Here is a 21796-nt window from a genome sequence, read left to right on the forward strand (position 1 = left end):
ATTACCTTCCTTTTATCTTGTCCTGTGGAATTAAATTGCTGTTAATTGATTTTGAAAGATAAAAGGGGGTAGGTTTCGTGCTCCCCGTGGCTGCGAGGCGGAGTTAGACACATAGAAAATACTGGGAGGCCGGGCTGTGCGGATTGGGACGGCAGGATGAAGGCGTGATGTTGGAGATCTAACAGGACAGAAACACTCGTAGCTGCAGTGCTTGTCTTTTAATGAGAGCGAGTGTTTTCACCGTCATCTCTGTGACTTACATTAGCCAAACGCTATCCTGTGCCGTTTTTTGAGGAGGCTACTGTGTGTTAGTCAGTTTTAAAATGTATTTGGGTCAGGAGAACAACAAACACTGAGTATTGTAAATGATTGCAGTTTGTAATTGTATTATAGAAGGCCTCAGTTTTGATATACTGTTTTGGCTGTTGTTATACTGTTGTTTTCTCTATAATCTACTCGAGTTCTTCGCATTTAGTCCTGCTCGCTTCCCTGAGGCGGCCATCCTCCTACTGCACTGGCATGCCTGCGCGATTTTTGTCCATCGCACTCGCTGGCCTCCCCCTCAGTTCTCCACAAAACAAGGACTTAATAAGCTTTCACACTTGCCAAACCATTAGCTGAACACAGAGTCATACCCTTCAGTCTAGTTTGCAACGGAGCATCGTTTTCGATGCCCTTGCTCAGAGGGAGAAACCTGCTACAAAAACAACTAGACGCTGGCACATTTCCAGCTAACTGCTTGTTTAAAAGGTTGTTTAGTTTGCCTAACTTAAAGCACAGAACCTTTTCTTCCCTTCCTTTTCTTCTTATGAGCTGGTCCCAGTTTGCCATGTAAAATATGCATCTTGGCTTTGATCTCGCAGTGATAATAATCCTTGCGAGTTATTTACTCAGTTTTGAAAATGCTTCAAAGCGGTGTCAAAGTTTTCTCTGCTTTAGGGGTGCTTCTGTATTCTGCTGGCTCTTGGGTACTGGGATGACAAGTCCTCTGTTATAGGTGTAGATTTTTTTTTTTCTTTCTTTCTCGTCTTAGCCTTTAGCAGAACATCAAATTACCCATCACAGTCTACAGCCCCCCTTTGCAGCTGCCCTTGTCAACATATAACACCATATATATTAAACAGTTGTGCTTTTACAAGGTGGATTTTATGCACAATGAAAAGTGATTGTTTGAGGTAGCCTTAGGGATACTTTATTCTACAAGCAAGAAGGGGGAAAACATTGTAGAGCGCGAGCAAGAGAGCGAACATACGTATCAAGTATGGTTTTTACAGGACTTGCAGCCTGAAGGCCTTTGTAAATAAATAATGATCAACAGATTGGCTGTGGGCTTTTGAAAAGCATGCCTTTGTCAGTTTGCATGATGGGGAAAATTTTCAAAGCAAGAGGCTGCCTTCGTAGTCTGGCAGAGAGGGATTGGGGGAGCACGCCCATCCCCAGTTTGTGACTGCAGAGTGATACGCTGGAATAACTCAACTCTGTTTGAAAATATATACTGAGGGAGGGAGAAAGAGAGAAAGGGGGGTGAGGCAGGCTGTAAAGGGAAATATAATTTGTCTTATATAAAAATGGATTTGAAAAATTAATAGAATTTCATTCAATATAGAAATGTAGTAGATTTATTTATGTGTATCTCATCTGTAGTCATTTTTTTTGGACAAATATTTGCTAATTTGAATAATAGTGACTTGAGTATGCTCGTGCTATTCGTTTCCTCACATACAGGTTAGCGTGTTGCTTCTCTAATGATCTGCATTGACGTGGTCGTGGCGTTCCCTCCACAAACAATCCTGACAGGTCATGACTGACAACATGCACCCAGTCAGAGGATGTCACAGTATCATGTGCAGCTGATATCCCCTGGGCGTGGCCCTGTAGCGCAGACGTCACGTCTGCTCTCCCTGAGCCTCGTGGTAGGTTCAACCCCAGGCACGGAGGAGGAGGGGGGGGGGGGGAGGGGGAGGAGGAAGACGAGGAGGAGAAGGAGGTGTGTGGAGCCCTGTGACAGGCTGCCAGTCACACCGCTGACAGCTTTGTGAAAGATAGCTGTCTTGGCAGAGAGAGGTGGAGCGGCAGCCCGCCTGCATGCGCCAGTCAGCCCCTGTGTGGAGGCGAGCGGAGCCGAGCAGATTGAAGTGACGAGGGAGGGGGTTGGGGGTTGGGAGGGGTGGGGGGAGCTCCGTGGAGTTGATTGGCGCAACACGGGGCTCTGGATGAAAGATTCAGGCTGAGTGTAAAAACACTAAATGCTGTCAGTGTTATTATCACCTGCTCTAACTGATAGAAGGAGGAGAGGGGAATGAGAGGTGGAGTGAGAAGGTGGCTAATTGACAGCTATTTTTTTTTTCTTCTAACTTTTACTTTTCCCGCTATGGCATGCAATTCAAATGCAGGTTGAAGAAAGACACGACATCAAAGCCTTGTCAGTGAATGACAGTGTTGATAGAGGATAGAGAGAGTGATACTGAGAGAGATGTATGTCAAATTCTTGAGATGTTTTCTCCCATATTGCTCACGCGTCTGTCTGCAGCTTCTGCTGCAGGAGTCTGCACAGTGCTGCTCGAAGACGGGCTTCATTACTCGGCTTCAATTGTAAATAAATTACAGTTTAATTCTGGTGAAATTAGCAGGGCTTGTTGCAAAACAGTACTAAATGTTTACATTTTATCCCAGCTTAGTGTTTTCCTATGAAAATTCGGGGATTGTACTCAGAGGAGCTGTGATAAGGTGTCATGTAGAATCAGCACTGGGGAAATGCGAGGCGGTGTAACAGGACTGACAGGAGCCCTTTCATGGTCAGTGTTACACTGGATAAAACTCAGCAGCCTACTTGTGTGGATTAGCCTGTTTGGTTGTGACATGCTGTTGAAACATTAATGGCCATCAGTTGAGAAAGCAAAATGTGATTGGGCAAATTCTTGAAATATTTAAAGTGGGAGCCTGTTGGAGCTTTTACTATTTGCGCCACATGGCGTCAGGAAGTGGAAGAAAGAGTAAAAGCTGGTAATTGGCTTTGTGTTGTCATGCCATTCAGTCAGTAGCACTCAAGTCTTGCTGTTCTCTGTAGTTCTCCTCTGCACCACTGTGAGCATCAGGGTCTGCGAGTTTTCTGATGCCTTAATACCAAGGACAAGTTTCAACGCTGGATTGGAATTGTAGTTATGAGACAGTGTGTGAACCAGTAGAAAGTTAGATGTAAAAAAAAAAACTTTCATTTGAGCGTACAAGGCTGCAGCATAGAATTTTATATATTCTGTTTTTTTTCAGTCGACACGACCCCCTTCTCATTCCCGGAAATGAACAAATTGAGAACATGGACATGAACGTGAAGAGGTATGACTCGACAGGGATGTTTCACTGGTGCCCTTCAAAAGACATCGAAAAAGTCATCCTGGTAAGTGGGTCGAGACTGTTTCAACTGCAACCCAGTAAACAATTACTGATAGAATAAAAAATAAACCTAAAAAAACAAAAAAAAAAGAAGTTAAAGTAAGTATGCTCAGGAGTAAACGTTTCCCCTCAATACTGCGGTAACACAATCACATACTAATATGTATTGACATTTCTCTCACTGCCTCTCTGTTGTTTCAAGGTGAGTTTTGTTTTTTATATATATATTTGTATCCACCAAGGATTTGTGAGTAGCATTTCAACACTCCTCGCATGGGTTTCCTCAGATGTTGCAAGAAGGCAGTTTGTAAGCATTTCACATAGTGTTTATGTTTCCTTTTTTTGTCCGAGTCTAATAGTCAAACAGATACCACGATTAGCTTCTGCATACAGTTCCTAAAGATAAGTACTGCTTTTCTCGAATAAATCTACTACTGACCTTGATGCTTTTGCAGAATTTTATCTTCAAATATTAATTCTTATTTGATTCAGGCAAGTCTGAATTTTTCAACCGCCCGTATCTTGTAGATACACAAATAATCAGTTTGTTACCTGAAATGTTTTATCAGCATGATCAGACTATGAACCAGTGTTAAAGCAGACAAAACATTTCCAGTGAATAAACACTAAGTTTAATTTAAGTTAGAGTAACATTCATTTTGATTAACATGCGCCCAAATTTGCATTATTTAAGCTGATGTCTCAAGTTTTTTATCTTTAATTTAGATTATTGTCACCCAATAATAACAGATTGATTTTTTTTTCATTTATACTTGCTTTTTCCCCCCTATATGCTATATGTGGTAAAATCTTACAAACTGCATTTTCCATCCTGACTTAATCTGCTGCTCTTTGTTCAAGACCACATTTTGTTCTTGTTCTGTGAAATAACTAGTTAACAATTAATAGTGGTTAACCAACCTTTAGCTCATGTGTATGTTGCAGTGTATACGAATACAGAATATATTCCTAAATGCTTGGTTAACAAACTATTAAAGGTTCATTTATAACAGTTGATGTCAGTTTTCTAGCGCTTGTTAAGATCTGCAATGTGTTCCCACTTGCACATTGCCCGGTTTAATATTGTTCCACTCATTTCTATGGTTTCTATCTTTGCTGGTCTCTGCGGGCTTCACCCCTCCTCTCGGAGTCATCACAAGTCCTCATTCGTTCCTTTGTTTTTCTGCCCCCCCTCCCTGCTTTTTCCCTGCAGACCCGGAGTGAAGCCTCCATGACAGTGCTGAGCGGCCATGTAGTGGTCTGTATATTTGGGGATGTCACGTCCGCTTTAGTGGGGCTGCGAAACCTGGTGATGCCTTTAAGAGCCAGCAACTTCCATTACCACGAGCTTAAGCCTATAGTCTTTGTTGGCTCGCTGGATTACCTGCGAAGAGAGTGGGAAACTTTACACAACTTCCCCAAAGTTTCCATCTTACCTGTGAGTGTACTCCCTTACCGATGGAAAATAAAAGCGCTCCAGACCACAATCTCTCTTCCACTTTTCAAAGCGTTGACATTTTCAGTTGCACGCACATTGAAATCTTGATCGCACATTACTCAATTGAATAATCGCTCCATCAGAGCTCAGTGCATTCAGGCCCCATCCAGAGCAGTGACACATCCTGCATATCCAAAGAGGAGTTTGAGTGTTGCAGCCGCAGTGCCCATCACAGATGGCGTGGCCCGCTGCCTTGGAGCTTGTTACGTCTGGCTTGACTGATGATCAGAGGAAAATCCCAAACACAGCCCTCAGTGCAGGCTAGCCTTTAGATTAGTCCATGTCTCTGATTCTCCCATGCCCAGTTAGATCAGTGGAATGTCATCGCCTCAAAACAAGAATACTTGTTAACTAATTTCCCAGAGCTCCACTCTGTTCACTTCTTAAATTTGTTTTTCTCTCCCCATGTCTGTCTGTTCTGTGTTTCTCCTTCTCTCTCGCTGCCTCGCTCGTTCCTTGTGTTCCCCTCACCCTGAAGGGTACACCATTAAGTCGGGCAGATTTAAGGGCTGTCAACATCAACCTCTGCGACATGTGCGTAATACTGTCAGCCAATCAGAACAATATCGAAGATGCCTCACTGCAGGATAAGGAATGCATCTTGGCATCACTCAACATCAAATCTATGCAGTTTGATGACAGCATCGGGGTCTTACAGGCTAATTCCCAAGGTAAGGAGCGTCCTATTAGACTCCATGTACACTGCTGCCCGAAGGGGACAGGTTATGGCAGGGCGGGAAGACAGTAGTCAAAAATGGAAAAAGAAGAGAGGAACAGGCTGGAGGCAAATGAAAAGGCCACACAGGAGGGGTGGGGGTGGGTGGGGGGGTGGTAGATGTAGTATGTCAAGCACAGATCTGCTAACTTCTCTTAATCGCCAACTCAAAGTATTATCTATTAACTGACTTCACTGTAGCTCCTGAAGATGTGCGGGCACAAAACATTGTTAATTGCTTCATCAAGCCTTTGAAGATTGTTTACTCCACGTAATTTTTCTGATGATTTCAGTCTTGTCCCTGGTAATTAGATGCTGCTAAGCCTCTTTGATAATACTTTTTAATGATGTAATCAACATGACTGTGTCATTTGATGTTGTTCCCCCTGATCTGGAGTCTGGCAGATCGTCTGGAACAGATTGTTGATGTTTGCAGACAAACATACGAACCTGGCATCCCATCAGGCCTCATCATCATTAAGCAGCAAGTACAAATCACCAGGCAGGCCAATTCAGCTGCTCCTCATTAGTCACAACAAAACAGCGACACATGCGAGCACGCGCGCGCACACACACGCATCGGCGTGCACGCTCGTCGGCACACGTCGTGGATATCCATGCCAAGGCAGTCTGTCCACGAACAGGTATTCGGTTTATGATTAGCTTGAAAGACATGATGTGCCTTGAGATGAGCACTATTTAGAGCGACCACGGCGTCTGTTGTAAATACAAATCAGAGCCGAAGGTTCAAGAGGCCGTTATTTCTTTTAGTGCAGAGCACTTCCACATGTTTTAGGAGAATGCCAATGCTGCTATTTCTCCAGCCTTGTGTGAGTGATGCGCTGTCGATGGCGGTGCCACCGAGGAGCAATATGTGAGGGTGAATCCGACAGCACAGCGCTCAGGGGAGCGGCGCTCGCAGAAAGTCACCTTAGAACAGAGGCCCACTGGTCTAAATCTTCTCCCAGGATCGATAGCGGTAGTCACAGGCTATCAATATTTTGTTCTCACCCATTTAAGGAAAAACAGCATCCTACTGAGTGACACGCATTCATGCATGCACACAACCACACGCACAGATACACACGCATAAGCAGACGCTGCTGTTGTATCATGGGTATTGCTGTGGGAATTCCTTCCTCCGAGCAATGCGCTCATTCAGATGTTGTCTGTGGAATTTGGAAGGTGCAAATGAATAAGTAAACATGTGCTTTCCTGAGGGAGAGCTTCTCACGGCTGCTGTAGCATGTAGTGAGCCACAGAGCATCGCTGTGCCCGCAGGGCTACAGGATTAAGGGGGTATGTAACCCAGATCTTACTCATCTATTGTACATTGTAGCTGAAGACGGTGAGTGAGAATCCATACGGTGGCAGCATCCAGATGCCAGAGGAGAGGCTGTGTGGCTACAGCTGCCTCTGCGCTTTAACCCATTCATAATGTACATGTTTGGTTATTTTATAAGCTGAAATGTATACACACTGAATTCTTTGAGGTAAACTTGTGTAATGTAATGAGATCCAGTGAAGCAGCTTTGCAGTTAATTTAACTCTGGCAAAGGTTTTCACCTTTATGCTCAATTTTACATTGCAGTCATGTTGAGTTCCATTATACCAGGAGTCTTTTTTTCATAGTATGTTGATCTAATATAAATAAATAGACAAAAATGCAAATTCTAAAATATGTTCAAATTGTACACAAAAATACCTTTCATAATGATCTATCTGTGAATCAGGGATGACAATTTTCTACAGGTCTGTGGATTTCTGCTGATTTGAAATTCAAATGGGTTATATCTGTGAAACGTCTAAATCTGTTGGAAAATTCTTAGTAGGGGTGAGGTACATTCATTTTATTGCTATCATCATGCATAAGGTTAGCTTAACGTTGAGTTGTTTCGAAACTAAATGTTCTGCGATTGTCTTGCTAACAACAGAAAATTAATCCTGTCTTACAAAGAATTACTGAACAGATAAGTGATTGGCTGAGAATGATTTAGACCATTGGGAATGTGTATTTGAATAGATTGGATTCAAGGCTGTTAGCAATATTTTTCCACAGAAATATTACATTTCTAACTGACACAATGCCACTAACTATGGTTCCCGTGGCCGTGCAGGGTTGTTAGATCACGCATCAAAATCAAGAAACATTCAGAAGACTTGAGCTTCGTCGGAGTAATTATTTCATTCCCCGGACAGAAATGAAGTTTGCTGTTTCAGCCGACACTCGGTGAAGAAGCACATCTCTCTGTCTGGAGCTCATGCTGCATTGTGACACTTGAGCTGTTGGTACCCTAACACAGCAGCAGGCCTCGTGTATCCCTGTTCTCGCCGGCTTCCCTTTTCTGGTGAATCCGCGGCGCAGAGCGGAAGCTGTTCTTCCACATCTTGGTGCTCTCTTCATGTTCGCTATGATACAGTAAGAGCAGCGTTTTAGCGGCAGATTCCCAAAAAAAAAAAAAAAAAAAAAACCCGCTGTCACTCTCCGGTGGAGTAAACTTTATGGACATCGACAAAATGATGTTCGCACTCTCTGAGCCGGTGCTCTTTGGCGGGCACAGAGTGTCAAACCGCTGCTATTTCCTAGTTCAATAATTGGTGTAACAAAAGTTGTGATTATCCACGCTTCAGTTCAGCGAGCGCTTCCTGCTGTGTACTAAACTATTTGGTGTCTTTTCTGTTGCAAAGGGCTGAAAGCTCTTTTGTAATGTAAGCAGCTCATTGAGTTTCTTGACAGGAAAGGTACACACACACATACGCGTGCACACACACACACACACACACACACACAGAGAATTTGCAATCCTTTTAAAACTTTGTGACCTGAATATATTCCCTGCATTATGTTTCCTTGGTGGTGGCACTATAAGCTGACGTTTTGCTGTAGTCAGCACTAAATGATGGATGTCAAAACACAGTTGATGCATTATGCATATAGCATTACAGATTTAAGGTGTTTACTTGTCACTTTGAGGAAATGCAAAAATGTGAAGTCATGTGAATTCATACTCCTGTCACTTGCACTTGTATTTCATGGTTCTGTGCCACACCATCTCCGATAAAAGGTTTTCAGGATCCACCTCACCAATTTTATCGTAACAAAATGAACAACATATAAAATTTATGTCCGCCCGTTGATGGAGGGATGCGAATGCTAAATACGTCTTAGCTGACCCCTAAAAGCACAGTATCCATATTGCGTTTTTTTTGAGGCGCCTCGTTCACTTAGCCCTCCTCTCTTTTTCAGTCTTTTTTTTTTCTGTCAATCCACACATTTGAAGGATCCAGGGAACACATATAAACAGCTTCACGCCGAGTGAGCCGATATGCACTTTGTTCTGGATAACTGTGTGACCCAGAGTGCCAGGTCGTGTCCCCGCGCTTATGATACATCTGCAAAAAGGGCAATTTCGCTTGCACTGTACATGTCTTTGTCTAAAATGTTATAGTGAAGATTATATATTAACAAATTCAGTACGACTCATCTTCTATGCCACTTTGTCCATCTTGGGGAAGTCAGTACCTCGGGCCATAAAAAAAAAGAACTGAAACCCATAACTTGCAAAAACAACCTCATTCGACTCAAGATTGAAATTTTTTTCTTTGCTGTTCACCATAAAAAGTAGTTTGTCAAGAAATGTATAGTGATGTTTCGTAAATATATTAGATACGGCAGTATGAGCTTAAATCATTACAAATTCAGTGAATCATGAAGGAGAATATAGTCAAGAAACTCAGATCTTAACTAGGATTGTTTTTATTGTGGGAACTTAAAAAAAAAATGCATGAAAATGCTTTACTTTGATGTTTTCTTCATTCAGACCAGTACTACAAATACAGAGGCTCTGCAGCTGTCAGCATTCTAGTTTTCTTAGAAAGTCATGTGGAGTTTGCATGTTCTTCCTCTGCATGTGTGGGTTTTCTCCAGGTTCCTCTGAGTTTGGCACCGTACAATTTAATCAGTTTTAATGCACAGCATGATCTTCAGTGCCTTTTTTTAGTGTTTGCATTGATCCCGCCCTTCTCCCCGGTGTGTGCAGGTTTCACGCCTCCTGGAATGGACAGGTCATCTCCAGACAGCAGTCCAGTACATGGCTTTGTGCGGCAGGCATCTGTCACCACCGGATCCAACATCCCCATCATCACAGAACTCGGTAAGGTGTTTCCGCCCGCCTCTCAGCGCATCCACCCGCATGCCATACCCAGTAACCTCTGATCAACTCATTCTTCATTTCTGGACAGAGACCCCCCCCCAGAGCAGATTATCCCAAAAATCATCCTGCTGCCAAAAGTTCCCTCTCATTCAAGGTCGAATGGACTCAGGAATGTGTCATGTGGAATTTTTGTTCATGGTATCGTTTGCTTTGCCCAACTCAGGAGAATTATTGGATCTGGTTAGTTGTTGTCAGATGGCGACTGGGCTTGAAGATGTCAAAAAGGCACTTTTAGGACAAAAGCTACATCTCCTGCGATTTGTCTGCTAATGGACACGAGAAACCCGATGAAGAGGGCGAGACAGGGGGGAAAAAAAGGAATGAGATACAGAAAAGGTAGAGGAAAAAAGTGCCTTGGTTGCAAAATGACTCCATTTATTAATAACAATGCCAGTGGCTGTATTCCCACTGGTGATGGGGACTCATGAAACTTTCAGATCTCTGAGGGGCTTTCTAAAGCACCAGAGACCGGCTACTCTGTCTCCCCTGACCCAATTAGGGAGCAATGGAGCATGAGGCCAGCTAAGAAAAGGCCAGAAAGCAAAAGGAGCTACCTAATGCTACTTGTAACCGGGCCAACCATTACCTGAATAGAGGCTCTTCCGTTACACCGCTGACCGCATACGGAATCATCCAATCCAGATCGTCCGTGTTGGACCCGTTGGTTTCTGTCCCGCGCTCGGATGCTGACAGCTCCAGTGTTTTCATGCTCTTTGCTGTGAGATTTTTTAACCCCAGCAACACGAGATATGATAACATTGTCCCTTATGGATGAGAAAGGACCGTACAGAGGAGACCGTGGCTGCATGTCTCGCTGGAACCGTACACCCTAATCACTTTGTCACATGTTCAAGAAGTCTTGCCAGGAAGAGATTCGAGTCGTGTTGAAACACAAAAACACACCTCATCCGAGTTACATGATCGATTTCCGTCGCGAAGCGCGAGCAGTGTTTTTGTTTAGGGATAAGACCCCGTATGTTTCATTCTCCGTTTCACCGTGGAGTAATGCATTGTTGTTGTTGTGCCGCAGTGCCGCCGAGCGCTGTAATCCAGGGTACTTTACATTTAGGCGCCGGACAACCGTGAATGTTTGAGAGTAATTCCTGACGCGAGCAGTCCGAGACAGCGAAATGCCTTTATTGCAGTCTTAAAAACTGTTTCAATAACACTCCCGTTTCTCCCCTTCTCTGCACTGTCTCATCACCGTTAGCTAAACCTGGCAAACTACTGCCATTGGTTTCACTCAGTCAGGAAAAAAAAAGTGGAACCAACATACAAATGATAACAGAGCTGGGTAAGCCGAGCCTTTGTCCTCTGCTGCCGTTTGCTCCCTCGCTCCGCCGCTCTGCTCCTCATCAGCTTGTCTTGATTTATCTGGCTGCAGTCAAGGCCCTCGCTGCTCCCATGGCTTCACTTTGAACACATTTTTATTCTTCGTTCTGGTTGGAATTGACTGTCTTGTTTTGGCCCGTTTTTTTAATGATATATATTTTTTTTCCTTTTTGTGTTTTTCTTTTTTTTCTTTTTTTTCTCCTCCAGTTGCATTTGCAGAGCAACGCTCGGTCTTTGATCACGCTCAGTCTGTCCTTGTGGCTGTTTTCATAGCAACAACCCCCTCGGCCCCCTTCTCCACCCCTCCTCTCCTCCAAAAACATCAGTGGCCACCCCTCACCCCCTCACACCCTCCGCCCCGGCTCACTGTTCACTCCTTCGGCCCGTTTGCATCATGACTGACATTTCTGTTCCACAGCTCACAGGAAGACAGTGAAGGAATCAGATTCTGTAAATTGAAACATTAATATCAGTCCATCATATGGTTTAGTAGTTGTTGTTTTTTTTTCTCTCCTTCCATAGGGTAAATTTTTTAAGTAATTGTTTCCCTGATCGCTACAACAGGAAACAAGACGCACTATAAGAAGAATTTGCTATTGTGTCGTACATGAGGGGCAAAAACAGAATTCCTCATCCATCATTACGCAATTTTCTTTCTCGTAGTTCCATTTATTCCACCGAGCAGATTCGATTTTATATTATGTTTCCAGAGTGTGTTGTTGCCTTTAATTTGACTTTCAGGGCTCAGGTAAATATGTGAGATGTATTTCTGTAAAGGTGATGATGTGACAAACACATCATTCAAGAAACAACTGAAGGACCTGGCATGATTTTATAACTGCATGTCTTTTTTTTCCTCTGAAGGATCGTAGCCATTGTTGAAGTCTCAACATAGAACGAGTATTTCAAGAAGCACTTTAAACTGTCTAACTTTAATATTATTGTGATTAATAGATATGTCATGTCTTCCCAAGACCAGTCACTGTCTGTCAGATAACATGTTTTTGTGTGTGTGTTGCACTAGAATTGCAGGAGACAGTGGCTCCTGGTTTATTAACACTGGGACTTCTGCAATGGTTATAACTGTATTTGCGAAATATGTTTTTTTTTTTTTTTTAAGTCGTGGTTTGCCTGCATGTTACATGCACAAATATGATAGAATATATATTTCACATGTTAAAAAAATCATTCATAATAATTAGACAATGCATACGAAGACTACATGACATCAGGTTTATGTGCAGTCTGACTGGTAATTCAGACAACAGCATTTCTGAATCAGCAGCACACATTTCTGTTCAGATAACAATAGAATAAACTCTTATTTAAGTGTGTGTTTAAAAAAAAAGAATAGCAGCTGTAAGAGTTACAGTGTACCAGCAGATATAATGTGCATCTGATGTGACATTATATTGGGAGCTCTGACCCTCCACCCGAACACCGACAGACCTCAGACTTTCCTGTTCCGTTGCCGTGACATATTCAAATCTTTTCAAATGTAACCGATATAGAAAAAAAAAATGGTGGAAACTCTCAGGTGTGTCGGTGTCTGTGTGTGTGTGTAAGCGTGCACTTTTCGCTGCGCTCCTCTCTAACTCAGCTGTGTCTCCCCCCTCCTCCTCTCTCAGTGAACGACTCAAACGTTCAGTTCTTGGACCAAGATGACGATGACGACCCAGACACGGAGCTGTACCTCACTCAGCCGTTCGCCTGCGGCACCGCCTTCGCTGTCAGCGTACTCGACTCCCTGATGAGTGCGGTGAGCTCCCAGAAACACTCGCGCAGGAACTCGCTCAGCTGGAATATGTTTTTTTTTTTTCTCCAATCGTTTTTCTTTCACTTTTAATAGGATGAAATTTATCATTTGGTTTGCTATTTATTGTATATCTGAATTTACTGAGTTATACTGAGTTTTTTTTTGAAAGAACTCTCACTCACGATGCCATGGCGTTGCTGTTCCCACTGGGTAATAATTGCACGCCGCTGCAGCGGTCGTACCTGCAGGATGAGGGAAGTGGAAGTGAGCCTCTCATAAAAGATGGCTAGACACAAGAACTTTGTCCAAGATGACAACCCAAGAATATAAAGATGTTATTTATTTTTGACCATGATCGTAGTATTTATCACACAATGTTAGTAAATCCATTAAATTGGGCTTTCTTTTTTGGAACCTCTTGAGATGAACAATCCCATTTTCAAAGGTCCAATAAAGAACAAAAAACAGATAATATACACATGCGCACAGCTAAACTACATATTTGAGGCTCTAATTTGCCTCAATGACGTTTAAAACAGAAAATTCCCTCAGTCATCTTCTGACCATGTTCACTGGAGATAAGGTTAAAAAGAAGAAGGGTTTTAAATATATTATTTATTCTACAGATAACATCTCCTCTCCTCCACTCTCATGACCAACAGTGTCTGTCCTTTTTTTTTTGTCCCACGTTACTGTGATGGCTTAATTCCAGCAGTGGTGTGTATGAATGAGGGGTTAGAGAGGCGTGCGGAGCCGAGCCGAGCCGGGAGCAGAGCAGGCGTCAGCTGTAGTCTGGCGCTGGTCAGAGGTGAAGCCGGCTAATGGACACTGCTCATCCATCATGAGGCTCCGCAGGCCTGTCAGGGGCCCAGCGAGAGGCGCTGCCACTCCGGCCGCGCCGCCGAGTGACATCGGCTGTCTTCGCATGTGGCAAAAGCAGGTCCTGATCAGCTTGAGGGACAAGAGACGCCGACTCCCACAGAGCGCAGTGAAGCCCGCGTCGTATCGTGTGTGAAGAAGTGTTGAGAGGAAAGAAGAGTGTTTTTCTGAAGCGCTCGAAGCTCAAAAAAACCACTAACACGTCTCCCTTGAATTTATTAAATATAAATACAGTATTCATGTTGACTTTTTCCACATTTTTAGGTATAAAAAATTATTTACATGAAAGATTGGTTCTCCAATCCATATCCTAAAACACACATCGGTGTGTTTCAATTCCAATACGAAAGCTTTGAGTTTGAGATTGTAATTTACAGTAATTTTGAGCGTGACTGTATCATATTGAGCAACATTTACTACATTATGTGCCATATATCTATTATAAGCCATTGTTGTTTTAAAAACATCAGAATATCGTGCGTTCAGTGTCAACACCACTTCAAACAACAACCTCAAACTGAACATCTCCTTTATTTCAAAGTTCTCTGATTTCAATAAAAATATCACCACATGACTTAATATTAGCAATTTATGAGTGCCTTTTACAAGTATGTTATTTTACTCATACTTAAGTATAATTTACACCGTGTAATGGTCTTCATCATTTTTAAAATGATTGGTTTTTCTGCAATTTAAAAGAATATTCAAACAAGTTTATTCTTTCAGTGAGGAAAACAAAAAACACAATAGAAATGTTCTGTGAACAAATTACCGTATTGTAATTTTCTTAGTGGTGTGAACAAATTGAGTTCTACAATTAACCATTCTTTAAGTAGATTAACAATAGTGCTTTTACTTGTAGTTCAGGACAATTTAACAAGAGTTTTTTTATGAGTTCAAATGTTGTGGAACTCTTTGCATCTCTGAGGAGCTCTGAAACATTCCCATCGAGTCTTTTTGTATTTACAGTATGACTCATTCTACTAATTTAAACTAAAGAAATCTCAGAACTATCTGTTTTAGTTATATTAGATAAGACGTTATTAGAAATATGTGTAAATGTATACATTAAATAGTGGTTTTGTAGTGAAAGTTGTGTGTAACACTGTCAAGTTGAGTGAATAGTAAATCAGAGTTTGGTGAGATGACTCTAAGGAATTGAGTCGAGTGAAGTGCGCTCCACTGAAGCTCACTACAAGGTAAAAAAAACAGACAGAGAGCCTGTAATCTCTTTACTTCAGTCAGATTAATATAATGAGACCTCGTTTGGTTCCCCTCCTCAGCTGCTGACAGAGATCCCCTCCTCTCTTCTCCCAGACGTACTTCAACGATAATATCCTGACGCTGATCCGGACGCTGGTCACAGGGGGAGCCACGCCGGAGCTGGAGGCCCTGCTGGCCGAGGAGAACGCGCTCAGAGGAGGCTACAGCACGCCGCAGACGCTGGCCAACAGAGACAGGTGTCGCGTCGCCCAGCTCGCCCTCTACGACGGGCCGTTCGCTGACTTGGGGGTAAGTGGATGCCTAAGCGGAGATGACACGTTTTGGCACTACCCAGCAGCACACATCTGGCCGCCTCCGCTCCTCACGGTCCCTAATCCGATGTGAAGAACAGTGATCACGCAAAGCAGGCCTCAGTGGGTGTTCGCTTTGGAGGGAACAATGAGCGCCACCAAGAAAATACCAAGTTTAATTGGTTCCAACCACGTTTTTTTTTTTTTTTTAGAGATTTTTGTTATTGTTAAACAGAACTTCCAGCACAGAGTGATTTTGTTTGTTTTTTCCTCTCAGAATGAATTATAGCATAATGTTAAAACTGTTCCAGTCTGTAATGAAAATTGTTATTCACCCGGTAGCAAAAAAAAAAAAAGTGAAACCATCTGAGTATGTGAAGTATTTATTCTGCTACTAAGTCAGTAGTGCAGACGGACCCCGACACACCCTGACGGTGCCTTCCTTCTGTGGTTCCTCAGGACGGCGGCTGCTATGGGGACCTGTTCTGTAAAGCACTGAAGACATACAACATGCTGTGTTTTGGCATCTACAGATTAAGAGATGCTCATCTCAGCGCACCGAGCCAGTGCACAAAACGGTACAGTATCTGCTCCCACGCGCAATCAAAGCGAATATTTTTATTGTTAAAGGAAGAAACAAAAAACACACAACAAAACAAGAGTAGCATCATTAGTGCACCTCATTAAGACCAAAGGGAAAGTCACAGTGCTATTATAGCTCATTCATATAAACTCAAGATTTGAATTAGGTAGATGAGGAACAAGTGCAATTAAAAGGCAGAGTTATACACACTGACCAAAACAGGTGACATCAGTTTGTACAAGTGTTCAGTTGAGTGTACATTTAAGTACATAAAGGTCCAAAGTAGGAGATTTTCTTCTTTTTACAACCTGCAGAAAATACATTGTAATTAAGCAAGTGTAGAACGACAACAAAGAAACAACCTCTGAAAAGGAATGAAGGAATGAAGCAGAGTGTATGGTTGTGTTATTTTAGAAACAATGTCGACAGCTCTATTGCTGAAAGTACAGATGAATAAAAACAAAACAAATAAAGATATTGAGATTAAAAAAATAAGATTTCAGGGATTGGGATTGACTAAATGTTAATTTTTGAGTGGCCATTTTTTAACACCACTTTAGCTGATTTCTTAAAACATTAATATCCAAACAATTAAATACTATAAATTGCATAACTTTATAATTTTTTTTTTACATTGTTTTAAATGTATAAACTTGTTTGATTTTAATTTCATTATATTTTTTTTCACTCTCTCTAGATATGTGATCACAAACCCCCCCTACGAGTTTGAGCTGGTGCCCACAGACTTGATCTTCTGCCTCATGCAGTTCGACCACAACGCCGGCCAGTCCCGGACGAGCCTGTCCCACTCCTCCCACTCCTCCCATTCCTCCAGCAAAAAGAGCTCCTCCGTGCACTCCATCCCCCCCTCCAACCGGCAGAACCGCAGCAGTAAAACCCGAGAGGCGCGAGACAAACAGAAGTACGTGCCCTCACCTGTCCCCTGCAGTGTATCAGTCTGCATGATTAGTGTTCGATACCTGACCTCTGTGTGTGTGTGTGTGTGCGTGTGTGTTTGTGGTGACACATGCGCTGGTGATTACTGTGTGTTTTGTGGTTCGTGCCCTGCGTCCATGCCCGGCGTTTGTGTGTTTCCTCCATAATCATCTGCATGTGGTCTTCACTCGCCCATCACAGCAATCATAACATGACGTTAGCAAACTGGTAAAGTCACTCTGTGGAAAACCGGCTTCAAGTCTAATGGACTTAAAGACCCTTTGTACAAATGATGTTTTTGACATTTGTAAACACCGAAACCGCTTGTTTGAATGACTCTGTCATTGCGGTTGGAAACAAGCTTCCAGCAAAATCCTCAACCGCAACTCCCATCGAGTTTGTTGTTTGGTCTACCTGTTGTTTCTGTCTCAATATTTAGCTGTTGTGTGTCTAACTCTCGTACTCGTATTTGGAGTTTCCGTGGAGTAAGTCACTGTTGCCTGTTGGATATTCGTGCAGCGCACATGATCGGTATGCTCGGATCATGGACGTGATGTATTGTGAATTATCCGCTGCGGTTGTGAAAGCAGTGTGTAGAATAATTTGATAAGCTGATTCTCACAGGATCATCCCTCATTAGCAGTGTTGATGTTTGGTTATTCATGGTTGCATCCGTACTGCTTTAATTGCATGTCCATGTTGGTAGCCCTTTCAATTAGGCTCTTATTTTGTTGTTATGTTTGTTTTGTAATTATTTCCAATTTGGTGAAGTATTTACATTTATAGTTTAAAAATCCTATTGAATTTATGTTAAATTTGGGAAAATTAAGTATTTTTTAATTCTAAAAGCATGCAGATTTGTTATGATTTTTCTCTGAGAAATGATAACTATTGTAGAGGATAAGCCCTGAATACATCTTGAATTTAAGATGTATTGCGTAGCCCACGCACTGCAGCTACAGTACGTAAGCATTAGGAAGACCGATTTTCCATTTGTCAGTTGTGTATTGACTGTAAATACGACTTACTTACAGTAGATTACTTACCTCTCTCTCTGAAGTGCAACAAGGATGAATAGAATGGGCCAAGGTACGCAAGTTAACGATTCTGCATGACTTAGCAACTTTTTTTACCCGGGGTTCTGATCATAACTATGTCCTCTGCGGATATTGTTATGACGAGGGGAGTTTGTTTTATTTATTACGTTCTTCAGATCTTGAGTAAACCATGCCTCAGTTTAAGTTTTGCTTTCATCTGGAAAGCAAAATGTCTGCTGCTGCTCCTGCCTCCTCCCTGCCATGATCAGGACCATTTCCACATTGCATGAGGTTGAGACGACTCCCCCCCTTCTTTCTTTGTGCCTCACTTATTTACTTGGATGATATGAATTTTTTTTTTTCCTTCCTCCAAACAAATCCTCTTCCACGTTGGTTTTTTTTTTTCTTCCATTATTTACCATGCCTTTTTTTTTTTTTTTAATTTATTTCTATGATTTATTTGAACTTGAGATGGTTTGCATTGTGTGAAAGGTCTGTGTGTTTGCGCATCCTCCCTCTTACTGAATGCTATCAGATGACTGTAGCAGACTTTTTAAATGTCATATTTATGCTCTTATCAAATACACGGGGTTATTATTATGCTCTTATCAACACGGTGGTAACAACCTGTGATCCGGCTGTACGGACCCACGGGCGTCGCTCACATGTAGGTCAGACTGATTCAAATCCTCCAAATTGCTCACTTCACACGATTTCAACCCAGAGTGTGTCCGGCCCTCCGCCGTCGGTCACACGCCGAGCGAGTGGGAGGCGTGACCGATTTAAAGTTTAAATTGAGGGAGGATATGAGTCCCTAAGTTTCCCTCCTCGTAACCCCGCGCGCCTAATGCGGTGGTTTGAGGCGACGTCGCCGCCGAGTTCACCGTATCAGCAGCCGACTCTGGAGAGAGCGATGGCAGACATCTTGCTTCACCTCGGGCACAATTCCACGCTTCAAATGCCTGCGCTGTAACACACAGCCCCGCGGCCTTAAGCTTGCTGCCACACACACACACACACACACAAATGAGCCTCCACACGTGCAAACATGCATGGACACACACACACACACACACACACACACACACACGCACACACATATAAGGTTTGCTCCACATGGCAAAGTTAAAATTTGATATTACAACTTCACCCAAAAGGAAGTGACACCCTGAATGGCGTTGGAAGCGCCTGTGAAGTGCTGAGAGAGAGTTTACAAACTTCTGACAGCTCTCACACACCTTTCCTCTGCTTCTGAAACAGTGCGCTCACAGCTTACTTAAACATGAAGAAAGTCTCTGAAAGTGACATATCCGGCTCTTTTAAATCTCCTTCTTTGCTCTCAGCCTGACGTTGATCAGATGAGGGCCTTCGATAAAATATGCTGCCTTTCAAACGAAGAGCCGAAAAACCCGATCGCTTGATCAACGGCATAAGATGCATTCATTAACAAAACACTATACATAGTTTATAGATAGGATTGTTAAGAAACTAGAAAACCTTCCTATTTTTTTTCCAGAAGTAATAATTAAAAATGAATATTTTACATGAAATAAAATATAAAGTGGTACCATCTAAACAAAATCTTCCTTTGTGAAATTCTTTGGAAAGTCTGACATCAACCCAAATTTGCTGCAAAGCGGGAGTCAAAGTGCGAGCTGTTTGTGATATTCCACTTAATAGCGTCACTTTCCCTCTCAGCGTGCGAGTCGATCTTAAAATATGATGATCTGATGTTTAGATGTCTTCAGTTAATTCCACCCATCGTGCTCAACGTGCAGATACTGTGATGATAGTAAATTACCACTTTAACATCACATTACGACAATATTTTACAGTAATAAGGCAACCGTTTCATAATAATTATTATATTTCAGAAAAATTAAGTATTTATTTTTAATTTCTGATACCCTCACATTTATTTCTACCAGATCATCTGGGATGATTTACCGGAGCATGAATGATTGCATTTTATTTTAAACCTAATAGCAGCAACAAATCTCCAAACGTATCAGACTTTATTTCATATGGTATCTTTGATGCGACTAAAGGAAGCATCATTAGACATTCTGCTGTCTCTCTCTCTTTCAGTGGCATATTTTTGTACGTTCAAAGCAGGCAGCCTTCCAGCAGTTGTGATTTTCTCAAGCAAATGGGTGACTGTGTGTGTGCACTTTATTGGGCGTTTGCATTGGAATCATATACAGAGTGTTAAATCTGGATTTTTCAAGTGAAGTTCCACTAAAAACTTGTTTTCAAAGATAAATTCATCTAATCAGTTACTATATAATCAGTTACAAAATTGAAATATTAAAAAAATAATAATAATAATTCCAAGATCAACTGGATAGCTGATAAATGCATCAAGGTGTAATTCTGTAACGGAACTGGACAATGCCACCATGTCAACTTCAAAATGGCTCCATGCGCCAAAAACCAAACTTCAAACGGGAACAAACAGTGCTATGCAAATCCTGATCTCACTTAAACTGAGGCAGTATGGTTGTAGATGATCCCGTGTTGCACGCTTCTTCTGAGCTAACTCTGCTTTCTTCCTCTTTCACCTTGTCCTCCTTCAGAAAAGAAATGGTTTACAGATGAACCCGAAAATGCCTACCCCCGGAACATTCAGATCAAGCCCATGAGCACTCACATGGCCAACCAAGTCAACCAATACAAATCTACTAGTAGTCTGATTCCACCAATCAGAGAAGTTGAAGACGAATGCTGAACACCCGGTTTTCCTCACCGAATCACCAGACAACTGCACGCTCTTTAAAAAAGAGGTGGGAAGAGATCTCCGGCGGAGGAGTGATAACGAAGACTGACACATTTCTCTTCACGCTTTCTTCTGATCGAGGGTTGGACTGAACCCCCGGACTGGAAGGGACCTCCTATGTGTATACCTTTAATGTTACTTCCATGCTTTTGGACATTGTTTTATTTATTAATGTATCCATAGAGATGTACATAATGACAATCAAATAAGGATTGTACAGCCCCTTCCCCCTAGCACTTTTTGGAATTATTTTAAGAGTTGACAAAGAAAAAAACAAAAAAAAAAAAGAGAGAGAGTACTTCCTGTAATTCTTTGCAATAGTTCACCTCTTCATGTGACCAGACTCCATGGCTAAGGTGACTGGTTATAGGAGGATGAGGGTTGCAGCGATGAACTGATCATATCATCTCCCAAAGATTCACCCGGACGCGCCGCATCAAAGCAGCTGGGTTCATCAGCGTCACGTCTCCTATCTGCTTCTGTTCTATTTGCACTAAAACTGAACAAGTTTCTTTTGACAGAACAAACGGAAACATCCGACCGACCCCCCCCCCCCACCCTTCAGAATAAAATGTCTCTCAGAGAGATGAAAACGGGATGGAAGGAAACGGCAAGGAACGAAGAGAGGACGGAGGGGCTGCTTGGCGTTGGAGACGTACCAATCTTGTTTTTGGTTTGTTACACTTCATGTCACTTGCTTAAGTTGTGCGACTTCACCTCGACTCGCGTCGAGTGGGATCGCTCCCGACCTGCAGAACAACAAAAACCGCGCAAAACAGTTCTCCAAAACCTCCAGGGAGCAGTGCAGAGAACTCTACACCGACATGTCTTCTGCTGATGCGTCAGACACAAAGGCCGTGACTCTACTTTAAGCTCGCATGATATGTGCCTGAGCCCCCCCCCCCCCTGTTTCACAACGGTGGATCAGCCCGAAACCATGAGAAGGACGAACGCCGACCCGCCCCGTCCGTCACGCGTTCGGGAGTGTTTATGTACACGCCGTGTGTATCCGTGTGCACATCGCAGCCACTTGTCCTTCTGGTGTTTGCGCTTTATCAGTGCTGTCGCCCCGCCGACCTCCACCTCCACCCACCCTGATTGGTTTGTATGTGATGGTGCACCTTTGGACGAACCGCATGTCTAAAAGAAAAAAAAAAAAATTCTAA

The 21796-nt window shown here is 42.6% G+C and overlaps 1 protein-coding gene across 37 annotated transcripts in view; it reads left to right on the top strand.

The window, feature by feature from the left end:
* The window catches only part of kcnma1a (potassium large conductance calcium-activated channel, subfamily M, alpha member 1a), a 138918-nt gene extending 117523 nt beyond the window's left edge, over positions 1-21395 (top strand). For 16 of the 37 annotated variants that reach the window (XM_030107431.1, XM_030107433.1, XM_030107435.1 and 13 more), the window contains 11 exons: positions 3268-3394; positions 4604-4828; positions 5367-5559; positions 9644-9757; positions 11028-11111; positions 12778-12908; positions 15102-15296; positions 15758-15876; positions 16579-16803; positions 17878-17906; positions 20431-21395. In XM_030107431.1, the coding sequence (XP_029963291.1) occupies positions 3268-3394; positions 4604-4828; positions 5367-5559; positions 9644-9757; positions 11028-11111; positions 12778-12908; positions 15102-15296; positions 15758-15876; positions 16579-16803; positions 17878-17906; positions 20431-20582 (1594 nt within the window). In that variant the 3' untranslated portion in view covers positions 20583-21395. The remainder of the gene's footprint in view (positions 1-3267; positions 3395-4603; positions 4829-5366; positions 5560-9643; positions 9758-11027; positions 11112-12777; positions 12909-15101; positions 15297-15757; positions 15877-16578; positions 16804-17877; positions 17907-20430) is intronic. The other 21 variants (XM_030107436.1, XM_030107442.1, XM_030107453.1 and 18 more) reach the window with 3 other exon arrangements.
* The last annotated feature ends 401 nt before the right edge of the window (positions 21396-21796 follow it).

This window comes from Salarias fasciatus, chromosome 13 (genome assembly GCF_902148845.1).
Source record: "Salarias fasciatus chromosome 13, fSalaFa1.1, whole genome shotgun sequence".
In the NCBI taxonomy this organism is placed as follows: Eukaryota; Metazoa; Chordata; class Actinopteri; order Blenniiformes; family Blenniidae; genus Salarias; species Salarias fasciatus.